Source organism: Neoarius graeffei, chromosome 24, assembly GCF_027579695.1.
Source record: "Neoarius graeffei isolate fNeoGra1 chromosome 24, fNeoGra1.pri, whole genome shotgun sequence".
NCBI lineage: Eukaryota > Metazoa > Chordata > Actinopteri > Siluriformes > Ariidae > Neoarius > Neoarius graeffei.
In genome coordinates this window covers 44,924,936-44,950,344 of record NC_083592.1, presented here as the reverse complement: position 1 = coordinate 44,950,344, position 25,409 = coordinate 44,924,936, and the positions used below count along the sequence as shown (strand labels likewise).

Genomic DNA, 25,409 nt, shown 5'->3' with positions numbered 1-25,409 from the left:
TAGGTCGCTTTTCGTTCATACTGAGGATCACATACAAGTCGCATATATTTGTTAATGTGAACGACCTCACAAAAAAATCGGATTTCACAAAAAAATCGGAATTGAGCATTAAGCCTTGCAGTGTGAACGTAGCGTTAGAGACGTCAGATTTTTTACAGGGACCCTGGCTAGCATCAGAAACGTAAAATCTAGCTCAACATGACCTTTGCGTGGAATCTCAGAAATCACAAACCTTTTAAGCCATTTAAAAGTCTTCGTTCATATTCTATGTGAAGGAAAATAAAATACAAAGACATATCTGCACCTCCAAAGTGTGCGGAGTCCGGTGTAGTTCTTTCATCAGCAGAGAGCCAAGATTCATGAGGAAAGCCCTCGAGCAGTTCTCTCTCAGCAGCCTCAGCACAGCCACGTATGCCTGGCACACCAAAGGGCACCTTTGTGTTTTGGATGCCAGCCAAAGTCGGGCCTCCATCGCCTCCACCACACCACACAGAGAGGCTGGGCGAGGGCTAGAGAGAGGAACACAGTATATATATTTAGATTTGGCAATTGAAAATCGACACTGGCAAGTGAATAAGTACAGTTATGTAACTAGTGAGTGGGTAGAAGATGAACTGTACTGGTGAAAATCAAGCTCTCTTGTTTTTCATTTTCTTTCCCAAAACTCCATCTGCAAGCTTCTTACTCGTCAGCGTGAAAGACTCGGGTCAAGATGGCTTTAATCTGTAGGAGTTGGCCATGTATGCGGTTGTGACAGCTTGGGCTACTCGGCTTCTCAGGCAGCTCCTCCGCCACACTCTGAATGCTTGCCACATATGCTGTAGGTGGTATCATAGCAACCAGGGCTTGGGCTGACATCACTCTCACACCATATACCGGGCTAGCAGCTAGCTGGAGCAGCGGAGGCAGGAAGTCTGACAGAGCTCTGTTACAAAAGGAAAAAAAAAAAAAAAAGATGCAAAAGTCACTGAGCAATTATCCATCATTCAATTAATCCATTAAATCCGCATTTCCTCCTAAATAGTGCAGTGACCCAAGAGATAAGTAGATTTCTGTACATTACAGCAGACATTACATGCTTGGGAAGGGCAGTTTTGTGCCAATATGATTCAAATTGATAAAAATTCATTTCCATGTCCCCTAACTGTTTTTTTTAATAGAATATACCATATAATATATTGGAGCGGCACGGTGGTGTAGTGGTTAGCGCTGTCACCTCACAGCAAGAGGGTCCAGGTTCGAGCCCCGTGGCTGGCGAGGGCCTTTCTGTGTGGAGTTTGCATGTTTTCCCCGTGTCCGCGTGGGTTTCCTCCGGGTGCTCCGGTTTCCCCCACAGTCCAAAGACATGCAGGTTAGGTTAACTGGCGACTCTAAATTGACCGTAGGTGTGAATGTGAGTGTGAATGGTTGTCTGTGTCTATGTGTCAGCCCTGTGATGACCTGGCGACTTGTCCAGGGTGTACCCCGCCTTTCGCCCCGTAGTCAGCTGGGATAGGCTCCAGCTTGCCTGCGACCCTGTAGAACAGGATAAAGCAGCTAGAGATAATGAGATGAGATATAATATATTGACATGGTTCTTCCAGAAAAAGGCACAATTTTACCTTCAGAAAGAAATCCAGATTTGTATCCAACCCCATATTAGCATGCCATTTTCACAATAAAATCTGCCTAGCCTTCTTTTGGATATTGAAACATGATGGCTCTTATAATATGATTTCCCCGTCATGAGATTTTCCACTCCCTGTTCCTGCACTTTGACCAGCGAGTGGCCTAGTGGTTAGCGTGTCCACCTCTCGATCGGAAGATCGCGAGTTCTACTCACGGTCAGGTCATACCAAAGACCACCATAAAAATGGTACCTAATGCCATCTGGCAAGGCACGCTGCAATACAGATGCGAGTGGGGAGTCAAATTCACGTGGTTACCAGAGGACTAGCCCCTCACTGTAACCCTAGCTATGTAATAGGCGAGATGCCGATGGAAACGGAGATCAGCGCCGCCACATGGCGTGGGAAGGACTTTGATTTCTTTTTTGATTTTTGTTCCTGCACTTTGACAAGTCTCACTCTCAAATCAACACAACTTGAAAAGAATTGGTCCTAAAAATATTTCACAAAACCTAGCATGACATTAAAAGAATTAGAAGGAGCCCCACTTTGATAAGCAATATGATATCTTATTACCTGATTTATGAACACAGTGCATATGTTATCCATTAAAAATCAGCATAAATGAACAAAAAAAGGCATACTGCGTTTGCTCCTGAGCTCCAGGCTGCAGCTTGGCCAGCAGGGTTAGGATCGGATAAAGAGAGGGGTGAAGGCTCAGTCTGGCTTCATGCAGGTCTGTGGCTGCTCTTTTTAATTCCCCCAAGAGGAAGGGCTTTAATGTAGGATAATGCTTAAAAAAGGCCGGGGAGGACATGCCATACTGAGCAGAGACATCATCACCAGCAGGCCTCTGACCCAACATCCTGGAGCAGAGAGAACCTTGGGGACGAAGCAAAAGGAAGAAGTAAAACATAAGAAGGCCTCGGCAAGAAATCCAGGATGACGTATAACATCTCTGTGAAATGTTACAGCGTTTGAAACATACGGGTCATTCCTATTGGCTAGTGGGGCCGAGAAAATGACATAATGAAGTGATCTGCATGAAGAGTTGATTAGATGCAGATAAAGTGGCATACTGTAAAGTTGCAGTGCAGCATTCCTCATGGCCCAACAAGGAGAGCTGAGGAGGGTGAGCGACAGCATGGTGATCTCCGGGGCATACTGAAGGATGGTCAGACCTAGACTGGAGCCTTTCACTAGTGCCTGAATTGTGTGAACTGCACACACCTGGAGAGAAAAGCACATAACATGACCTAAATTTATTTAGAAACTCAGTTCAATGGTTCAGTCCGAGTGTAGTCTATAAATAATGGGATGGGAGGGTGTACCTGGGGCAAGTCAAGGGTCTGGTCCCAGTTCTGGGGTAGCGAGGCTCTGGCTGTCTCCAGCAGTGTGTTGATGCTGTGGGCCAGCAGCGGGTGAGACGTGCTGCTCTCCTCTGCTGCCAACACGCCGAGAACAAGCATCGGCAAACCCGCGGCCCGTCTCGTCACTGACGTACTGCGGGGGGTCTGAAGGACGCACAGACCCTGGAAACAGAAAAGTAAGCACAACAGGGACATGTAATCCAAGGGGTCACGAATGGGAAATCACCTCTCCTCCGCCACCATCAAAATACTAGGAGTATTATGAAAATATTATGAAATAACATTCAAATCCACCATTTTAGTACCTGCTGTAGAAGGTGGTTTGGGATTTCTCTGAGCTTTGGATCAGAGCTGGTAAGAAGGGCAGTGCAGAATTTCGTGAAGCCAATGCAGCAGCCCTCCACTGCCCCCTAAAGGGACAAACGGAGGACAATATTCTAAGTCTGTGCTTGTGAACAAAAACATGAACACGCCATTTGTATTGAATAAGTGGAGTCAAATAACGTTCCTGCTTACCCAGTGTCTACATTTAAGTATAATGTCCTTAAATACTTTTGATGCCTTCTGTAGATCTTCTACAGTTAGCAGTGTTCTGTCCTTATAAGTGAGTGATAGAATCCTCTCCACCAGCGAGCCAAGAAATATCCCTATTTCCTACCCAGAAAGAGAGACAAACAATATGTAGTGAGATTTGCTGTATGTAACAAAAGTAACAATAATGGCTGCTCAGGATCATAAAACAATTCTAAGTTTCTGATCGTTTTTTTAAATGTTGATAAGAGATTAAAAGATCGAGCCGTCAGATCATTTGAGCCTTGGACTGATCAGAAATTTTGGTCAGCTGTCATGAAATTAAAAGAGTCTCAAAAAAGTCTCCCCTACACATGCAGACACGCCCACATAGAACTGTTTGTAAATCTAGAGGTCATGTCACATCATGGCATGCTAATTGTTTATTTTTAGATAAATTACATCATCTTTGTGCCACTTCTGTGCCTATACGGTACCTTGAGCGTGACCCAGCAGCAGGTCAGCACCAGACTGTGCTCTTCTGATAGCAGCACGTTCTCTTCTCCATCATCATTATCATCCAGCGCCGCTCCATTGTGTCCGATTAGAGTGCTGATGGCGTTCCCCATGTCACAGAATGAAGGCGGGACTTCTGCAACAAACAGCCATGAGGCATGTGTGTAAAAATAAAGCCTCACATTAAGTCATCAGGGCATCAGTAACTGATCATCACAATCAATTGCACAAGAAATCCAAGCATCTGTAATAAGAGCTATACTCCACGCCATTCCAATACATTTTACACAATTTTATTTTATAAATTAGATTATTTCATAAATTATTCATGTTTAGTCTGTCTTACTGTTCACTTATTAAATCAGAAATTCTAAATACCAGGAGGTTGGATCAGTGACCAGAGGCAAGCACGAACTGACCAAACAAATTTCTTTAAACACTATTTACATAATTTTCATAACTCAATAAACTCAGAAAAATACATCTTAATTTAGAGATACTAAATCAGAACGTCCATAAAACAGGCCAAAAGGTTTGGAACAAATAACTAAAATAAAATTTAAATCACAACTATAAGAAGTCCTTACATTGTGTCGCCCCCTAGTGGTCATCCAACATAAAAAGCCAATAAATGGAAAAATCAAGGTTTCTTTTAATAATGTAAAAGGTTATGCATTGATGTATTGAGAATGTACTGATATAACAACGTACAGATCAATAAGAAATACAGTACATTTACATTCTGTGACAAAGTAATAAGTGTAATATGCTTTGCGCTGCTGCATCGAGTGTACCTTTGTCCTCCATATTCTGATCTCCGTACAGCACACCAAGCAACAGCAGTGTGATCTTTTCCAGCAGTGAGAGCATTTCTGCCATCATACTGTGGTCTAAAGCTTCAGCCAAAACCCCAGGCACATCCAGCACACACTTGTGAACAGCACTGACTGCACCTACAGCCGTTCAGTTAAACAAACACACACACACACACACACACACACACACACACACACACACAGAGAGTAGATATACTGTAAAAGATACATATACATAGTCCTGTATGCTAGATTTACAGTAGATACTGTACACATTAATTACGGTACCATGTAGAGGTGAGGAGCGTGCAGCGAGCAGCATGTCCTGCTTGGCGATTAAGTACTGCTGCTCCAGACTTTTTAGTAGGTGTCTGATCAGCCTGACTGACTGCATGTCATCCTGCTTCAGTGCCTCCGACATCAGACCATCCAGAGAGATACATCTAGGGCCCAATAACAAAGACTTGCAACACTGGTTCAGATTTCAGAATGATTACTCAGATACATGACAAACCAGTAGATTAATTTAATACATCCATAATACCCTACAGATACCAGCTGTGCTGAATGGGCCACCCTGTCGAAATAAAGTAAGTCAGTCAGTAAGTAATTAAGTCAGTCAGTCAGTAAGGAAGTAAGTAATTAAGTAAGTCAGTAAGTAAGGTCAGTCAGTAAATAAGTAAGTAATTAAGTCAGTCAGTCAGTAAGGAAGTAAGTAATTAAGTAAGTCAGTAAGTAAGGTCGGTCAGTAAATAAGTAAGTAATTAAGCAAGTCAGTCAGTCATTAAGTAAGTCAGTCAGTAAGTAAGGAGTTAAGCAAGTCAGTCAGTCAGTAAGTAATTAAGTCAGTCATTAAGCAAGTCAGTCAGTAAATAAGTAATTAAGCAAGTCAGTCAGTAAGCAAGTAGTCAGTCAGTCATTAAGCAAGTCAGCCAGTAAGTAAGGAGTTAAGCAAGTCAGTCAGTAAGTAATTAAGTCAGTCAATAAGTCAGTCAGTTAGTTAGTAAGTAATTAAGTCAGTCAGTTAGTAAGTAATTAAGTCAGTCATTAAGCAAGTCAGTCAGTCAGTAAGTAATTAAGTCAGTCAATAAGTCAGTAAGTAAGTCAGTCAGTTAGTTAGTAAGTAAGTAATTAAGTCAGTCATTAAGCAAGTCAGTCAGTCAGTAAATAAGTAATTAAGCAAGTCAGTCAGTAAGCAAGTAGTCAGTCAGTCATTAAGTAAGTCAGTCAGTCAGTCAGTAAGTAAGTCAGTAAGTAATTAAGTCAGTCATTAAGCAAGTCAGTCAGTCAGTCAGTCAGTCAGTCAGTCAGTCAGTAAGGTCAGTCAGTAAATAAGTAAGTAATTAAGCAAGTCAGTCAGTAAGGAAGGAAGGAAGGTCAGTCAGTAAATAAGTAAGTAATTAAGCAAGTCAGTCAGTCAGTAAGCAAGTAGTCAGTCAGTCATTAAGTAAGTCAGTCAGTAAGTAAGGAGTTAAGCAAGTCAGTCAGTCAGTAAGTAAGTAATTAAGTCAGTCAGTAAGGTCAGTCAGTAAATAAGTAATTAAGCAAGTCAGTCAGTAAGCAAGTAGTCAGTCAGTCATTAAGTAAGTCAGTCAGTCAGTAAGGAAGTAAGTAATATCAGTCAGTAAGTAAGTAATTAAGCAAGTCAGTCAGTCAGGAGTTAAGCAAGTCAGTCAGTCAGTCAGTCAGTCAGTAAGGAAGTAAGCAATTAAGTAAGTCAGTAAGTAACGTCAGTCAGTAAGTAAGTAAGTAAGTAAGTAATTAAGTAAGTCAATCAGTCAGTAAGTCAGTCTATCATTGTTTTCTTAAATCTAGAGTTTGTTTTGTTAGCAATATTACTGAAAAAAATGCTTGCTGAAGAATTGTAAAATTATGTGGCTTTTCATACAAGTTAAACATCATTCTTTTAAGTGAATAAGTAAGGAATAAAATGTGATGAGGCTCCTGTTGTTGATTATTTTCCTACAACAGCACACCCCCAAAGTGTTTTATTCCTCTTATAAAAACACAGCAATTGCTGATGGTAACTTTTTTTAATAGATTGACATGTTGTACTTCCTATGCATTTAGTTAAGCTTTAAAAAAAAAATTACGAGTGCATGATTATAAACTTGTGATTTGCTTGGAGCCAGCACTAACACCTTCTGACCAATCAGATTAGAGAATACAACAGGCTAGTTATATAACTTTAGTTTTTCTATCCACATTAACTGGATATGAGCAACTGTGTGCTCTGATTGGCTACTCTACTACTAGGCTATCAGCTCATATACCATGAGTAGAGAAAAACAAAATGGCGGCGCGTGTTGCTGAACCAGCTGAGGACGAAATCAAAACTCTACTCGAAAACAACCCCCCCCCCAAAAAAAAGTAACAAAATATGGAATAAAAGTATTTGATGGTAAGAAGGTCTCTTTTTTTATTTTTCAAGAATTATTATTATCGCATTTTTCACAAATTGCTACTGTCATTTTGCCAGTCTGTTTACGTTCTAAGTAGAAATTATTTTGTCGGACGTTTTGTATAAAGTTTTTAAATTATTGAATTTGGAAAAATTAAAAAGAAAAATGCTCCATTTTTTTAAATTCAGTGAATGTGGATAGAATAAAACAGTTATTCTACTCAATCTCGTCGTACATGGCTTATCGCCAACTTGGTACTAAGTGCCTCATTGACTATCAGTTCATGTACGACTCGATTTTGTAGAATAACTTAAATATGAACCCTTTCTTTAATTTTTTTTTTCTGCTCTGATGGGGTGTTGACTTCATGTTCACATTTCTGAGAGTTTGACAAACAAGCATATTTATCCACTAAAACTCATATGCAATATTACAATGTAAACCGGGTTAAAGAAGTACTGTATACTATATGAAAAAAAGTATAGTAACGCACTTCTGTAGGAGCAGTTTGAACATCAGAGCCCCCATCTGGGCCTCCTGAACACGTGGGCTGTGCAGACGACTCTGTGCTCGGTTAAAGAGCGTAGCCGCGACATCAGACTCGAGAGACTGCGGGAAAAACCTCACCAGCAGCTCAGCCACATGTTCACGGATCTACAGAGGAGACGCATGAACGGATGCCACGTTACAGAGCACAAAGCCATCAAACTACAGGTAGTTGTCGACTTACGACTGCGTTTGGTTACGACTGACCGGTCGTAAACCGATCTGGTCGTAAGTCGGCCTATGTTAAATGGACGTAAGTATATTTTGATGTGTAATGATATTGTAATCATCTTAAAGTCTTATTTTATCAACATTTTCTTATTTCATTACCTTGGCTCATTATTTGGTTTAAGTCAAACACTGCATACTACACTGCGTACAGTACAATTCGTTTAATACGTGCAAAACCAAAAATACGAAATACAGGTGTGAAAAACAGAAAACATTTTAGTTTGAAACATACCAAAATACAAATGTAAAACATAGCAAAATACAAAATTTAGTGACCGCTGGCATCACTGGTGCTTGGCTGTGGGTCGTCTACGTCATCAGCTGTTGCAGCGCTCGGGCTGGCGGGAGCATTTGCTCGTTTCATAAACCAGGAGCTGGGGCGGAAACTGTATGACGGAGTGCGCGAGGGAGCGCGAGAGAGACTGCGTATGTGCCTGGAGCTGGGGCGGAAACTGTTGTACGCGGTGAGAGGCGCTGCCGGGAGCTGGGGCAGAAACTGTCGTACGCTCAGCTAGCTCAGATGGGAAACACTTGCCAGTCATAACCAGACGGTCGTAAAGTTGATCGGTCGTAAGTCGCATAGGTCGTAAGTCGACAACTACCTGTGTTCTGTATGAATCATCTCTTAAGTAAGCAAAAATCTCTCATTATCTCTAGCCGCTTTATCCTGTTCTACAGGGTCACAGGCAAGCTGGAGCCTATCCCAGCTGACTATGGGCGAAAGGCGGGGTACACCCTGGACAAGTCACCAGGTCATCACAGGGCTGACACATAGACACAGACAACCATTCACACTCACATTCACACCTACGGTCAATTTAGAGCCACCAGTTAACCTAACCTGCATGTCTTTGGACTGTGGGGGAAACCGGAGCACCCGGAGGAAACCCATGCGGACACGGGGAGAACATGCAAACTCCGCACAGAAAGGCCCTCATCGGCCACGGGGCTCGAACCCGGACCTTCTTGCTGTAGGGCGACAGCGCTAACCACTACACCACCGTGCCGCCAAGCAAAAATATAAAACTTGAAAATTGGAAAGCTGTTACCTCACTGGTCGCATCCTCCAAACAGCCAATTAGGACCAGCTGTCTAGACCGGCAATAAAAATCCCACTTTCCTCTTTCTCTTGCGTAGTTTATCAGCTCAGACATGTTAGCTGGAAAAAGAAAAAAAAAAATTTCAATAAATAAAATTTGAGAACTCAATCAGGCATATCAACATAATAAAACAGTGGAACTCTTTAGTGGAAAAAGTTCTTCACTGAAAATAAGTTCAAATAAAAGTTGGTGTCTTCTACCTGGTGGCTGACCCTTCTTCCTGTCTGGGCTCCAGGAGTCTGAGCAGGTCTCCAGAATTGCAGCTAGCAGCAATAGCGCTGTCTTCTTTCTCTGGAAGCTGTTCCCAGGAGCTAGGGAGGCTAATGGCAACTGCGCCAGCCAGTCAATAAAGTCTGAAGATATTTACAGATTTTTATCCAAATGCAATAAATACGTTTTCATAAAGATGATGCTGATTGTGAGAATATTCCGAACCCTAAACAAGACATGCATAATAACCTAATAGAGAATTTATCAGAAGAACGTTTTGAAATTTATCAGTAAGAACAGATGTAGAAGAGGAGTGTAGAGTATAGCGGTTCATACCTACACCTTCTTCAAGCTCCTTCTCTTCTTCCTTGCTCAAACCCCTTTTAGTTTTTTGACCTTTAAGGCTTGCCATACAACTGTCCCGAATACGCACGAGGAACTTCCTAACCCCAGCCTGGAGGTGCTGACGAAACGGAGACGACTCGCTGTTCAGATTTAAAGGAAGAAAGTCCTTCACGGCAGCATATTCCACTTCCAACGGAGGCTCTTTAGACTTTGGGCTACAGCAGATAAGACTGAATGCTGCTAACCGCACGCTGGAGTCCAGAGATGACAAGGCTAGCTGGAGTGTTTCCAAGTTGCTCTTTGAATTCCAGGACAGACGCCCGCTATTTGCTCGCTGGGCACTCATGATACACACCCATGCATGTAGGTGCCCCGGGGCAGCAGGGTCGAGAGCAGCTAGTAGTGTATCAAACACTTCCGGGAAGCAGCGCAGAGTGGAGGACAAGAGGTAGCTAGAGGCATTATTCTGAAGTAAAGTCGCGTCAGAGGTCAGAGCTTTCAGGACTGTAGGTTGCCATCGCTGCACCCACTGAGTGGCCAAGTGTAGCTCTGTGGGCGGAGTGTCCTTCAATGCACCAACTGTAAGCTCGCGTCTTTGCTCCTGAAGCAGCAACTTGTAGATTTCTGAAGCACAAGGTGCAAGATGATTAGTGGAGAGGCACTTATAGATATGAGAAGGAAGAGCAGGATACTGTTCCAGAACCTGGAAAAGAGAATAACACAGATACCAAGATCATTTACATCAATAATGAGTTTTGAGGAAGTGCTTATTGTTGTTCTCTCCATACAGAAAAAAAAAATCCTGCCCTTTGGAATCGCACATGCACAAGAGATGAGTCAAAATCCCTCTTGAATTTTTCCAATAGAGGACTTTCTCGTGACGTCATCATAACTGCAGATTTGTTTATGCGGTCATATTGCTTGGTGAGCTTCGTGTTTGCCAGCAACCGGCACAAGTGTACATGAGTGATCGTAAGCTAAATTCAGTAAACATCTACAGATAAACTTGTAGAAGTTGCATAAAAAAGAACAATGCCAGAGACCTGTAGTGCTTTTGGATGTAATAACAGACGTGGACATAAGCCTGATTTAACTTTTCACCACTTCCCGGTGAACACAGAAAGACGAGAAAAACGGTGCGCTGTAGTTAAACAGGAACACTGGATGCCCGGTGTGTATGAAGAACATTTTATATCAGGTTAGTGTGAAAGCTCTGTGCAACGTTAAAACGGATGTGGGCTTTGGATGCGATATACTGTATCTTATTAGACCTAATGTTTGTTGTGTACTGATAATGTAGATTCGGCTAAACACCATAAAAATATGCTAGATCTAGGCCCTGGTTTGTTTATTACTATTAGAAGTCCACGTTTGAGCTTACCTTTGTCATAATAAGGTATTTTTATTTATCGGGAATTTCCCATAACATTCTGGCATGAAACCTGCCTTGAAATATTGGTAGGCATCCGTACTTTTGTGTGCCTTTAGCATCTTCGGTGTATTTAGAAGTCCCAAATAATTAATAGTTCAGGATGTCGTAGTGTCCCAAATCTGGTAGTTGGTTTGCCGAACACTTTTCAAGTGGAATAAATACATTTGGAAGAAGAAGCCTTTATTTTTGTCACATGCAAACTCAAGCACAGCAACATTCCTCCTCTGCATTTAACCCATCTGAAGCCGTGAACAAGCGTGTGTGTATGCAAACACACACAGAGAGAGAGAGAGATAGAGATGTACAGAATAAATAATAACTAAATTCATTTGTGGGTAAATTATATGGCTCTATGATGCCTACATGTTTCAGCTTTTCGATGTAACGCGATCTGCTGGTATGAAATACATTTTTAATCGTTTCAGAGAGATTGTACTGACTGTAGTCGTCTTGATTTTCATTATTAACTGTCGCGGCTGTTTCTTTGTTTTCCCAGCAATAATGGCGGACGCGGCGTGATAAACAAAAATCTGTGACGTCAGTGAAAGTCCTCTATTAATCATCTTCAAATGATGACACCCAACCCTGCGATGATCTGGCGACTTGTCTAGGGTGTACCCCGCCTCTCACCCATAGTCAGCTGGGACGGGCTCCAACTTCCCCGCAACCCTGCATAGGATAAGCGGTTATGGATAATGGATGTATGATGACCCCTTAACACAGACAAATGGAAGGATGGATAGAGAGACAGATTAATAGATAATGAGACAGTTGGAAGGATGGTTAAATAAACAGACCAAGAGACAGAGACGCGCACACACACAAAGAGACTCAGCCAGACAGAGAGAGATAAACAGATAGACATGTGAGAAACACACTGACAAACCAGCACAAAAAAAAAAAAACCCAGACAGGCAGATAGACGTTCAGAAAGACAGACTGAGCTGAAGATTCTCAGACAGGTACATGAATAAATAGAGAGACACACACAAACTGTCAGATTGACAAATGAGCATACAAATAAAAAGAAATGCAGACGGCTAGACACAACAACTGGTGACAATCATAATAAAACGTGACGGTTACATAGGGCTTAAACTGATGCACATCCCATAACACCACTGTTACCTTGTCTGTACCCACGTATGGCAGAAGTGCACCGAGTGGTGAATATTTGGCCCTGGACTCCCACGGCAGCTCAGCAATCCTGTGCAGTAAATCCACATAAAGCCCTTTCTCAGTGTCTCCAGAAAGCCGACAGTCCAGCTCATAAATCTCCAGAAACAAACCAAAGGCAGTGCGCACCGATTCCGACACACCCTCTACCTGGACACAAGATTATAAAATAACTGGAACATGGTGAAATCTGGGACAGTAGAGTGATATTAATTACTTTGGTAATGACAATATAAATACAAACACTGACCAGCTTCTCTGTTTGTACAGCAAATCCACACAATCCAGTCTTACCGGGCTCTCTGCATTATCCCAAATGATTTGTATGAGTTTGTCTCTTAGGATTGAGCCTTCTCCAAGGAAAGGAGCACCGGAGATCAACCTAATCTCAGGCAGACGTTCTTTCACACTTTTCAGCCACAAGACAAACACTGCAATCAGAAATGATATGTCAATTCTATTTAAAAAAAACCTGGAGTTATAAAATCATATACGTTTATAATGTACAATTCGTCTACAGATGAGAGCACCTTGAAACACATAGTAGTGACAGTCCAGTTTCTCTCCGAGCAAATCGGACACAAGAGGAAATAACCCATCTAGTAGGAGGCAGGTCTGTGAGACAAGAGAAAGAAAAATGGATGAGAGATTGAAGATACATCTAGCAAAGAAAAAAAAGTAAAAAAAAAAAAAACTATAGCAATGATGAATACATCTTATATAGATTACAATGTTATTAAAAATAGGCACATCAGTGATCAATTGTTAACCTTCTTCTGCACAAGGAAGGATAAATATTAAGGCACAAGGGCTAAAGAAGGGAAGGGAAGGAAAGGAAAATTAGGATATGAACTGGACAGAACAGGATGAGATGGGATGGAGAAGATTAAGTTAGAATATTGAAAGGAAAAACAAGAAGACAGTCATCTATATCTCCGCCCTATATACCAAGTTTCAAGATGTTATTTGTCACATTTTTCAAGTTCTGATGCAGAAAACCAACCCTACGTCTTTACACTGACCTCATGGCATAAGCCCATTGGTCCAGGGTCGTTTATCTACAACCCACTGCTGATTCTGCACTACCTGTTTGGCCATTTTGACTTGCACTGGTTTATGTTTGTCCTTTGTTTTGTATTCTGTCTTTTATGTTGCACCATGGGTCTTAGAGCAACGTTATTTCAACCTTACTGTATACTTGTATATGGACGGGCTGACAATGAACATCTCTTGAATCTTGAACGAAAGGAAAGTTAATGAAAGGAAAGGAAGTCTTAGTGGGAATCATTTTCATATTTTGGAAACATGGACTGAATAAAGAGGCGGCACGGTGGTGTAGTGGTTGGCGCTGTCACCTCACAGCAAGAAGGTTCTGGATTCGAGCCCAGCGGTCAGCAAGGGCCTTTCTGTGTGGAGTTTGCATGTTCTCCCCGTGTCTGCGTGGGTTTCCTCCGGGTGCTCCGGTTTCCCCCACAGTCCAAAGACATGCAGGTTAGGTTAACTGGTGACTCTAAATTGACCGTAGGTGTGAATGTGAGTGTGAATGGTTGTCTGTGTCTATGTGTCAGCCCTGTGATGACCTGGTGACTTGTCCAGGGTGTACCCCGCCTTTCACCCGTAGTCAGCTGGGATAGGCTCCAGCTTGCCTGCGACCCTGTAGAACAGGATAAGCGGCTACAGATAATGGATGGATGGACTGAATAAAGACAGACACTGGATCACTGTACCTGTTTGCCTGTATTCTGTCCAACAAGGATGTCCTTCCTCAAGCAAGTCAGGAGTCCTCTGGCTACACTGAGTCTGTCAACTCCATCATGTCCTCTGGGAAAACACTCTACCTGTAACTGTCCTACTGTCAAACTACACTGCTCTGCGCGCACACACACACACACACACACACACACACACACACACACACACACACACACAAAATTATGAACTATAATGATGTAATATGTGGAAAAAATTTTAAGAGAATATATATTATTCTATCTACATTCACTGGATATGAGCAATCGCATGCTCTGATTGGCTACGCTACTATTAGGATATCAGCTCATTATACCATGAGTAGAGAAAAACAAAATGGCGGAGCGTGTTGCTGAACCAACCAACGATGGGAAAAAAAAACTACTTGAAAACAAACCCCCCAAAAATATTTTTTTAAAAACCCAATAAAACATGGAATGAAAGTCTTTGATGGTAAGAACGTATCTTTTATTATTTTTCAAGAATTATTATTATTATGGGCGGCACGGTGGTGTAGTGGTTAGCGCTGTCGCCTCACAGCAAGAAGGTCCTGGGTTCGAGCCCCGGGGCCGGCGAGGGCCTTTCTGTGCGGAGTTTGCATGTTCTCCCCGTGTCCGCGTGGGTTTCCTCCGGGTGCTCCGGTTTCCCCCACAGTCCAAAGACATGCAGGTTAGGTTAACTGGTGACTCTAAATTGACCGTAGGTGTGAATGTGAGTGTGAATGGTTGTCTGTGTCTATGTGTCAGCCCTGTGATGACCTGGTGACTTGTCCAGGGTGTACCCCGCCTTTCGCCCGTAGTCAGCTGGGATAGGCTCCAGCTTGCCTGCGACCCTGTAGAAGGATAAAGCGGCTAGAGATAATGTGATGTGTGATGTGTATTATTATTATTATAGCATTTTTCACAAACTGCTCCTGTCATTTTGCCAGTTTGTTTACATTCTTCATTTTTAAGCATTAAAATTTGTTGAATTTTTTTTAGACTGGTTCAAAAGCTCAAAGAAGTTTGAAAATTACAGAACTGAAATGTCCAAGGAAGAAGTAAATAAACATCTAAAGCTATTCTATACCTCGGCACGACAGCGAGATGGCACTTTCTACAAAAGACACTAAAGTCAATTTGTGCAGCCATCGATAGGTTTTTAAGAAGTCTGCCTGAGCGGAAATGATTTTGTCGGATGTTTTGTATAAAGATTTTATTTATCAAATTTGCAAAAAATGTAAAATAAAAATGCTCCGTTTCTCAAAATCCAGTGAATTTGGATAGAATAAAACAATTACTCCACTCAATATCGTCGTACATGGCTTATAGCCAACTCGGCATGTGTACGACTCAATTTCATAGAATAATTGTTAAATAAATTTTATATATCACACACATACAGTGGGGCAAAAAAGTATTTAGTCAGCCACCAATTGTGCAAGTTCTCCCACTTAAAAAGATGAGAGAGGCCTGTAATTTTCATCATAGATACACTTCAACTGTGAGAGACAGAATGGGGGGAAAGAATCCAGGAAATCACATTGTAGAATTTTTAATGAATTAATTGGTAAATTCCTCAGTAAAATAAGTATTTGGTCACCTACAAACAAGCAAGATTTCTGGCTCTCACAGACCTGTAACAACTTCTTTAAGAGGCTCCTCTGTCCTCCACTCGTTACCTGTATTAATGGCACCTGTTTGAACTCGTTATCAGTATAAAAGACACCTGTCCACAACCTCAAACAGTCACACTCCAAACTCCACTATGGCCAAGACCAAAGAGCTGTCAAAGGACACCAGAAACACAATTGTAGACCTGCACCAGGCTGGGAAGACTGAATCTGCAATAGGTAAGCAGCTTGGTGTGAAGAAATCAACTGTGGGAGCAATTATTAGAAAATGGAAGACATACAAGACCACTGATAATCTCCCTCGATCTGGGGCTCCACGCAAGATCTCACCCCGTGGGGTCAAAATGATCACAAGAATGGTGAGCAAAAATCCCAGAACCACACGGGGGGGACCTAGTGAATGACCTGCAGAGAGCTGGGACCAAAGTAACAAAGGCTACCATCAGTAACACACTACGCCGCCAGGGACTCAAATCCTGCAGTGCCAGACATGTCCCCCTGCTTAAGCCAGTACATGTCCAGGCCCATCTGAAGTTTGCTAGAGAGCATTTGGATGATCCAGAAGAGGATTGGGAGAATGTCATATGGTCAGATGAAACCAAAATAGAACTTTTTGGTAAAAACTCAACTTGTCATGTTTGGAGGAGAAAGAATGCTGAGTTGCATACAAAGAACACCATACCTACTGTGAAGCATGGGGGTGGAAACATCATGCTTTGGGGCTGTTTTTCTGCAAAGGGACCAGGACGACTGATCCGTGTAAAGGAAAGAATGAATGGGGCCATGTATCGTGAGATTTTGAGTGAAAACCTCCTTCCATCAGCAAGGGCATTGAAGATGAAACATGGCTGGGTCTTTCAGCATGACAATGATCCCAAACACACCGCCCGGGCAACGAAGGAGTGGCTTCGTAAGAAGCATTTCAAGGTCCTGGAGTGGCCTAGTCAGTCTCCAGATCTCAACCCATAAAAAGTCTTTGGAGGGAGTTGAAAGTCCGTGTTGCCCAACGACAGCGCCAAAACATCACTGCTCTAGAGGAGATCTGCATGGAGGAATGGGCCAAAATACCAGCAACAGTGTGTGAAAACCTTGTGAAGACTTACAGAAAACGTTTGACCTCTGTCATTGCCAACAAAGGGTATATAACAAAGTATTGAGATGAACTTTTGTTATTGACCAAATACTTATTTTCTACCATAACTTGCAAATAAATTCTTTAAAAATCAGACAGACAATGTGATTTTCTGGATTTTTTTTTCTCATTTTGTCTCTCATAGTTGAGGTATACCTATGATGAAAATTACAGGCGTCTCTCATCTTTTTAAGTGGGAGAACTTGCACAATTGGTGACTGACTAAATACTTTTTTGCCCCACTGTATACATACACACCCCACTTGTGGAGCATAATATTCTTGATGCTTGTGTAAAGTAGATGCTCATATACAATGACACTCACCCGTGCTGGTAACCCAGAGTAAACTCAAGGCTGATGAAGTTCCACTCTCACTGTCAGGTGCTACAGAAATCAGCATGGCCACAGCAGTGCCGGCTAACAACCGTGTGTCCCTGTTACAAACCTGACAAACACAATCCACCATGAACAGCCATGATCACACACCGTTTATCCTTGACCTGCAAGTGACATCAAAGCAAAATAGAAACCTGGATGTCGGCCATGTTGGTGGATATAGAAAATGCGGGGTCAAGCGATATTCCATACAAAACATAGTCATGCGTACGCAACTCTCTTTGTTTTTCCACTGCTTTAAGTGTTCTTTTAGCTCTGCCATATCTTTGTGCTGTATATGGTTGTGGTCACAACAGTACTCGTGACCGTGGCACGTTCTGATTTTTTAGAATTCTGGCCGTCACTCGGAAAGAGGGCGAAGAACTCGGAGGCTTAGTACGGAGAGGAGACGAGCACGGCTGAACAACATCGGCAGGGCTGATCTAACAGAGGCTAAAACCAAAACAGCTCGTGTTTGCAGTGATCATTTTATCTCCGGTGAGATTCAAAAGCTTTCTCGATAATATCATGGAAGAATTTTATTTCGTGTTGCTAGAATTTGGCTATAAAATGAGCGTTCTCTTGTTGTGGTTCACTCGGTTGTTGTTATAATTTTAACACATGTATTACTATTTGACTTCTAGGTATGCCAGCAAAATTACACGATAGAAACAATCCAGACTGGGCACCTACTCAGAAAATGGGCTATGTTTCGACTTGATTCTTCGGCAGCCGAACCAGATACTGTCACTGCTACTATGAAAGTCTTAAATGATCTCATAAGTGCTATTGATTCTAAAGAATACTGTGCTGCATTGTTTTTAGATCTGTCAAAGGCTTTTGACACGGTTGACCACTTGGTCTTGTGCCAGAGATTGTGGGATATTGGAATGTCTTCAAAAGCTGTCAAATGGTTTGGCAACTATTTGAGTGGCAGAACACAAAGTGTTCAGGTTGATGGTGTGTCCTCCAATCCTTTGTTGACTCAAAATGGTGTCCCCCAGGGGTCCATACTGGGTCCCATTTTATTTACTATTTATATAAATGTCTTGTGTCAAAACGTAACTGACGCCAAATTTCACTTTGATGCAGATGACACCGTTTTGTATTGTTCTGCTTCATCGTTAGCAAGTGCCACAGAAAAGCTGCAATCTGCTTTTAATATCTCATCTCATTATCTCTAGCCGCTTTATCCTGTTCTACAGGGTCGCAGGGAAGCTGGAGCTAACTACGGGCGAAAGGCGGGGTACACCCTGGACAAATCGCCAAGTCATCACAGGGTAGAGGTCTGCGCGGGACAGAATTTTCAGTCCCACTCCCGCCCGCATTGTGCAGTCCCGCTCCCGCCCGCTCCCGCAAAGAATTATGATTTTCAGTCCCGCTCCCGCCCACCATATTTTGTCCCGCTCCCGCCTGCAAGTCCTGCATGATGCAGATGCTCGCGTTATTTCTCACGAAAGTTCTTGTCATTGGCTTGGGAAATTAAACATGCTGAGCTTAGCTGAGCTCTCCACTGACCGATCCTTCACCTAGCGCACGTAGCGAGGGTGCGTGTTGCCAGGCGGCATGCGCAGCTGAGGCTTTACAGGGATACCCATTGTGAGCTTCACTAGAGGAGCTCTGCTCTTCTGCCATGATCGGAGATCTCAAACACGGAAGAGCGGAAAGGAATCGGAAACGTACGCGAGATTAGACCACATCCACAAATTTAGGCATCTTAAAATGTTTTTATTAATGCCAAATAAAATATCCAGCACAAATTATATATGATAGACATAAATTAATAATTTATAAATTTTATTTTAAACACGTTTTTAGTTAGCAAGACTGCAGCTTATCACCTCTCCCGCCCGCTCCCGCATTGTGCACTCCCCCTCCCGCCCGTGCCCGCAATGAGCTTTCAATATTTGTCCCGTGCCGCACTGCTTTGTGTCGGGTCCCACGGATCCTGCGGGACTCCCGCGGGAGTGCAGGGCTCTATCACAGGGCTTGTTTGTCAGATTGTTACACAAAATGAGAAAGTGACTGAACGAGTCTCAGTCTGCAAATACTTGGGATTTTACTTGGAAGAAAATCTGTCTTTTAAATACCATATTGAGTGTCTTGCAAAGAAACTCAGGGTTAAACTGTGTTTCTACTATAGAAACAAAAGTTGTTTCTCCTTTAGTGCAAGAAAAAGACTGGTACAGGGCAGGTGACTTTTTTATTGATACTTGACTAGAGTGACATCTTATACATCCATGCAAATCTCTCCTCTCTGAAAATGCTGGATTCAGTGCATCATGCAGCATTAAGGTTTGGAACGGATTTGGGTTTTCGTACTCATCACTGCAGCCTACATGAGAGTGTTGGTTGGCCTTCTCTGCACAATCGTAGATGGGAACACTGGTACAGTTTTCTTTATAAGGCCATCCTGTGTGACTTGCCTCCTTATTTATGTTCTCTTTTGACTCTTAAAGTCACCACCAAAAGCTGTAGTCTCTGGCTCGATACATTGATAATGTACGCCATTCCTCGTACGCGGACTGCCTTTGGTGAAGGTGCCTTTAAAGCATTCGTACCCTCGTCCTGGTATAAATTACAGAGTCATCTTAAATTGGATTACCTCCCAAGTATGGAAGATTTTAAAGCTAGGATCAAGGACTATTTGACTACTGAATGCACGTCTTACTGAACGCAGCTGGTGATTATAATGTAATGATGTGATTTGCCAATTTGTTTTAACAGTTTTAATGTTTGTTTTGTTTTTTTCAATTGTGTACTTTATGTGAACCTACTGTGCTGCTCTCTTGGCCAGGATCCCCTTGCAAAAGAGATTCTGAATCTCAATGGGATTATTCCTGGTTAAATAAAGGTAAATAAATAAATAAGATAAAACGCGATATCTGGGTACTTGATGGTCGGTAGAAGCGTCTTATCTTCAGAAAAGTCTGACTTTTTAAAATAACATGGGTCAAAATCACACATATCTATCTTCTCTTTGCATCTAATCTTCGTTCGACCGTTCAAATCATGGTAAGAGAATTCAGCATTGTTTACAGACGCTTTCAGTGGCTGCCATCCGAGTTGTTTTGTATATCCACCATTATGGCAGACGCTCATGACGTAGCACATTTTGGTCACATGGTTGCAAGTCATCTATACAGGAGTCATGTGGAAATATGGTGTATTAATAGACATTGCATAACATGCAGTCCAGCCCACATTCCAAAATGTTCTTCAACAGAGGGAGAAATGCCCAACTCTTACATCCTGGAGCTTTCAGTAAGTACAATGCAAATTTGTGGAACACAGCTCTGGCTAAAAGCACTCACATCTCCTAAGATAATATTCATAAGGAATCCCAGAATCTCCCTCATATGCAGCTTGTCTTTCTGTTCTGAAAAGACCAACGGCACCACTTGTTCAGGCAGCAGCTGGAACATCTGCAGACACACCTGGAAAATGCACACACAACTATCCCTTCATAAAACTGAAATGTCCAAAAGGTAAACTTAACCCAGGGTTCAGTGTGCTGACCTTGACTGTCTGGTAACACATAGCACTGTTTCTTGTTGCTGCTGCTTCTTCTTTCATAATGTCAGGGAACAGCGTGGTGATTTTACACAGCAGAGATGAAAACACTCGTCTTAAAATATCTCGGCCCATCGTGCTCTCCTCTAGGAACATACACACTGTTTGGAATACGCAAGAAAAATCAGCTTAGTCATAGCAGTCAGAAATATGCATGCATAATCCCAACAAGTATTACATTTCCGGTGTTAGTCACTCACCTATTTGAAGATCCTTCAACAACAGCACCTAGAAAAAAAAGCAATGCACTGTATTTCCAGTTTAGCACTAAATTAAGCTGCAAAAACCATACTCTGGCGGCACGGTGGTGTAGTGGTTAGCGCTGTCGCCTCACAGCAAGAAGGTCCTGGGTTCGAGCCCCGGGGCCGGCGAGGGCCTTTCTGTGCGGAGTTTGCATGTTCTCCCCGTGTCCGCGTGGGTTTCCTCCGGGTGCTCCGGTTTCCCCCACAGTCCAAAGACATGCAGGTTAGGTTAACTGGTGACTCTAAATTGACCGTAGGTGTGAATGTGAATGGTTGTATGTGTCTATGTGTCAGCCCTGTGATGACCTGGTGACTTGTCCAGGGTGTACCCCGCCTTTCGCCCATAGTCAGCTGGGATAGGCTCCAGCTTGCCTGCGACCCTGTAGAAGGATAAAGCGGCTAGAGATAATGAGATGAGATGAAACCATACTCTAGCTAGCAGATCCCTCCTTCTCACCTGGTCCTGGTGGAGTAGTCTGTGAAGACATCGTTGGACCTCGTCAAATACTAATGGCTCATTGACCTGAGCCAGGTGTTGCAACATCTGTTATAAGACAAATCAAGACTAGAATGAGCAGTCAAGCAGGAGAACATAAAACTCTACATTACAGTGGCATCAGCAAATATCCCTTTTGTACGCTGAATCAGTCCGATGGTAAAGTCGTCCTATTACCTGGTCTAGTTTGCGGCAGGCTGACATGGATGTGTTCACTGCATCCAGCTGTGATGACAGGAGCAGCTGAACGAGGCACCGGTGATGTTCGGACTTTAGCGACTGTAGCAGCAGTGGTGACATTTTCCTCAGCATCTGCAACGCCTCCTCTAGGGAGCGCTCTTTAACCCGCTTTGTATTGCTCCTGTTAACGGTAATACAGATAATAGTATATTCATCATCAGCATTGCAACGTTGCTCCTTTTCTGCCCCGTTGACTTCAAATTTTAGTTACTGCCAATTCCCTGAGACATGTGAAGCCAGAAACTCAGAGAAAGAGCCAACAGCCCTTTTCCACAGACTGCATCCCAAACCTTTTATATACTTTTCTAGCCACAGGTTCCAGGATCTTAACAGCTACAATCTGATTGGCTCTCCACACTTCTGTGTATAAGCCCAGTGACAGAGCGAGCTGTGAGCATCCTCTCATTAAAATGTATTCTAGAGTTTTGAATGAATCAAATCAAAGTCCTTCCTACGCCAAGTGACGCATAGGGCGGCACCGATCTCAGTTTCCATAGCCCTCGGCCTCTCACTTATTACACTGCTAGGGTTACAGTGGGGGGCTAGTCCTCTGGTAACCGCAAGAGTTTGACTTCCCACTCGCATCTGTATTGCAGCGTGCCTTGCCAGACAGCAGTAGGTACCATTTTTATGATGGTCTTTGGTATGACCCGACCATGAGTAGAACTCGCGATCTTCCGATCAAGAGGCGGACACGCTAACCACTAGGCCAACTCGCAGTACAGTTTTGAATGAAACAGTGGGTAAATTACATTTTTGCGGGTTTTACAACGTGTTCCAGAACAGGTCCACAGTTGGCTGTTTTCAGTGTCAGACTGCTTCTTTTTTGACAAAATACATCAGATTTTTGCTATACAAGACGCTAGACGTCTGGCTTACAAGACGCTATTTACACACTTCTATCTTCTTCTCGACAGTCTGGTAGTCTGACGGTCTTCATCAATAAACATGGCTAAGAACTGCCTACATTAATAAAAAAGGCAACCACAGAGTGTCAGCAAACACATGACAGGAAGCGCTTCACACAAAACTCTTTTAGAACCTTTAATGACGGAATTCTGTGCACTTTTTAAATACAGTGACTATACCTTGCTCGATTGTGGAGATTTCCATTAGAAACCTGTGCACAGAAATGAGGTGAGCCAGTCCAATTGCAATCTCTCGAATCCTGAGGGTTCTGGCCAGAAAAGTGTACAAGAAATATGATGCTCGGACCTCCAGATCACATCTTTGAGAAATCTACAATTTGTGTATTCATGTTCATTTGACTTAATATCAAAGTCCCTTCCCACGCCATGTGGCGCATAGGGCGGCTTTTGTATTTGGTGGATTTCTGTTCAAAGATTTTGCAAAAATGTGTAGCGGTGCATGATGGGGTAGGAATCTAACGGCTGTCGTCTACCATTTGATGTTATGAGTTGCGCAGGTTCATGGGAACACGGATGTGTGTTGTGCATATATTCACTGAATAAATAATGGAAAGAGGTGGCAAAAAGAGAAAAGGGGGGGCGGAGAAGATTCGCGACAAAAAGCAGAAAGCTCTTCAAGCTGACGCTTCCAAGTGTTTTAAAATAGATAATTTGTTTGCTGTGGCCACATCCTTTCTCGTTATAATTTGTTAACTGATGCCTACCACCTTATTGGACTGGGATATAAATTCCTTCTCACCCTGTCTGTTACCCAAGTGGCGTGTGAACGCAGCTTCTCCACACTGAAATTCATTAAAAACCGGTTACGGAGCACTACAGCCCAGGAGCACCTGGAGGCATTCATGCTCATGTCAAGTGAAAAAGACATTTTGATGTCCTTGGACACAGACACAATTGTTGACATGGTGGCAGAAAAGAGTAGCCTAATGAGACGCCTTCTCATCACCTAACATGTGCATGGCCACCCCCGAGACTGTCTCCTGTAAGGTAAAGTAAACACACACATAAATTCTCCCGATGAGAATTTATCACGTCGACGGGACGACGTTAATTTTAATCCCACACACACACATTTTGGAGACACAAAAGCTTGTGTGCTTGTGCTTCTGTTTTGTAATATGTTCAAGGTGAAATTGAAATGACAGTGAAAGTGTGTTTTCATGGTGTTTAGGTGTCTGGTATTTGTTCATTGGGGGTTCGGTGTGGATGGGTGGGTGGATGTGTGCGTGCATGTTTGGGGGTGGTTTCGTCGTGGTCCAGAGGAAAAATGCCAGGGCCGAAATTTGTTCCCAGTCCGACCCTGCAAAAGGAACATCGTAGTTTGGCTTCAACGAAGTTTTTAGTTTAGTTTTTAGTTTAGTTTGTTTTAGTTTGTTGTAAGGATTTTACAGTTAAAAGAAGAAAAATAAAATTACGCCACATGCCCACCATGACAAAGATGTGTATCAAAAGTAAGGGGTATATAAACTGCACGCTCCCCCATAAATCATGATGTGCTTAGTCGAAAACGTAATAGCGGATTTTCTATTGCTTAGTAGTCACTTGTAATTGCTATGTAGAGAACAGGGCCGGTGTTAACTTGTGAGGGCCGGCCCAAAGCACGTCTGAGGTACAGCGGCCCACCGGGATAATGCCCAAAATCACAGATTACCAGTCCGAGCCTGGTGGCACCGATCTCGGTTTCCATAGCCCTTGGCCTCTCACCTATTACATAGCTAGGGTTACAGTGGGGAGCTAGTCTTCTGGTAACCGCGAGAGTTTGACTCCCCACTCGCATCTGTATTGCAGCGTGCCTTGCCAGGCAGTACCATCTTTATGATGGTCTTTGAGTAGAACTTGCGATCTCCCAATCGAGAGATGGACACGCTAACCACTAGGCCAACTCGCAGTTGCATTTGACTGAATATAATAATACTGAACTGAACTGCACTGTCACCTCACAGCAAGAAGGTCCTGGGTTCGAGCCCAGCAACCGATGAGGGCCTTTCTGTGTGGAGTTTGCATGTTCTCCCCGTGTCTGCGTGGGTTTCCCCTGGGTGCCCTGGTTTCTCTGACAGTCCAAAGACATGCAGGTTAGGTTAACTGGTGACTCTAAATTGACCGTAGGTGTGAATGTGAGTGTGAATGGTTGTCTGTGTCTATGTGTCAGCCCTGTGATGACCTGGAGACTTGTCCAGGGTGTACCCCGCCTTTCACCCGTAGTCAGCTGGGATAGGCTCCAGCTTGCCTGCGACCCTGTAGAACAGGATAAGCAGCTACAGATAATGGATGGATGGATGGATGGATGGATAGGTTCTGCGTATCGGCATTGCATGTCTAAAAACCTGAAAGAATCGGTTCAGTATAAGATTCGAATAAGTGAACCGAGTCACTAAAATGATTCATTAATGTCCCTCTTGGCACTGGATGTCTAAAGAACCTGAACTGTCACAGCATCGAAACTAAATGGTTACATCATTCACTATAGCAAAACCGACACTATTTACACAACAAATAATAACATATTTCCACAGTAAGTCTGAGAGGCTGCATTTTAATTAGATTTTAAATCACCACCAACCTTGCACTCTCTGTCAGCCTGTCCAAGAACAACTGGAACTTATCTTTGACATCTTGCTGTATATCATCCCCTAAAACTAAGGAACTGATGAGAGTTCCCACCTGAGGTTCAGCTAAACCTGGAGAAATCATTGTAGCAGAACTTATCTACCACAATACAGCGTTTCCTCGTGGACAACAACGATCACCAATTCGCGTCCCAAATAAACACCCGCTCCCTGTTTGAATGTACTATGTAACG

The 25,409-nt window shown here is 42.9% G+C and overlaps 1 protein-coding gene across 3 annotated transcripts in view; it reads right to left on the bottom strand.

The window, feature by feature from the left end:
- The window catches only part of si:ch211-225b11.4 (tRNA (32-2'-O)-methyltransferase regulator THADA), a 37,314-nt gene extending 11,957 nt beyond the window's left edge, over window positions 1-25,357 (bottom strand). For 2 of the 3 annotated variants that reach the window (XM_060907358.1, XM_060907360.1), the window contains exons 1-25: window positions 25,170-25,357; window positions 21,618-21,801; window positions 21,402-21,488; window positions 20,903-20,930; window positions 20,649-20,803; window positions 20,444-20,566; window positions 17,079-17,199; window positions 13,988-14,130; window positions 12,791-12,875; window positions 12,555-12,691; window positions 12,213-12,410; window positions 9,644-10,355; window positions 9,298-9,450; window positions 9,047-9,156; window positions 7,714-7,874; window positions 5,107-5,261; window positions 4,798-4,956; window positions 3,985-4,139; window positions 3,494-3,631; window positions 3,283-3,387; window positions 2,939-3,139; window positions 2,687-2,837; window positions 2,252-2,489; window positions 686-925; window positions 305-509 (exon numbers count right to left, since the gene is read on the bottom strand). In XM_060907358.1, coding sequence (XP_060763341.1) covers window positions 305-509; window positions 686-925; window positions 2,252-2,489; window positions 2,687-2,837; window positions 2,939-3,139; window positions 3,283-3,387; window positions 3,494-3,631; window positions 3,985-4,139; window positions 4,798-4,956; window positions 5,107-5,261; window positions 7,714-7,874; window positions 9,047-9,156; window positions 9,298-9,450; window positions 9,644-10,355; window positions 12,213-12,410; window positions 12,555-12,691; window positions 12,791-12,875; window positions 13,988-14,130; window positions 17,079-17,199; window positions 20,444-20,566; window positions 20,649-20,803; window positions 20,903-20,930; window positions 21,402-21,488; window positions 21,618-21,801; window positions 25,170-25,300 — 4,275 coding nt within the window. In that variant the 5' untranslated portion in view covers window positions 25,301-25,357. The remainder of the gene's footprint in view (window positions 1-304; window positions 510-685; window positions 926-2,251; window positions 2,490-2,686; window positions 2,838-2,938; window positions 3,140-3,282; window positions 3,388-3,493; window positions 3,632-3,984; window positions 4,140-4,797; window positions 4,957-5,106; window positions 5,262-7,713; window positions 7,875-9,046; window positions 9,157-9,297; window positions 9,451-9,643; window positions 10,356-12,212; window positions 12,411-12,554; window positions 12,692-12,790; window positions 12,876-13,987; window positions 14,131-17,078; window positions 17,200-20,443; window positions 20,567-20,648; window positions 20,804-20,902; window positions 20,931-21,401; window positions 21,489-21,617; window positions 21,802-25,169) is intronic. The other variant, XM_060907359.1, reaches the window with a different exon arrangement.
- Between the last annotated feature and the right edge of the window lie 52 nt (window positions 25,358-25,409).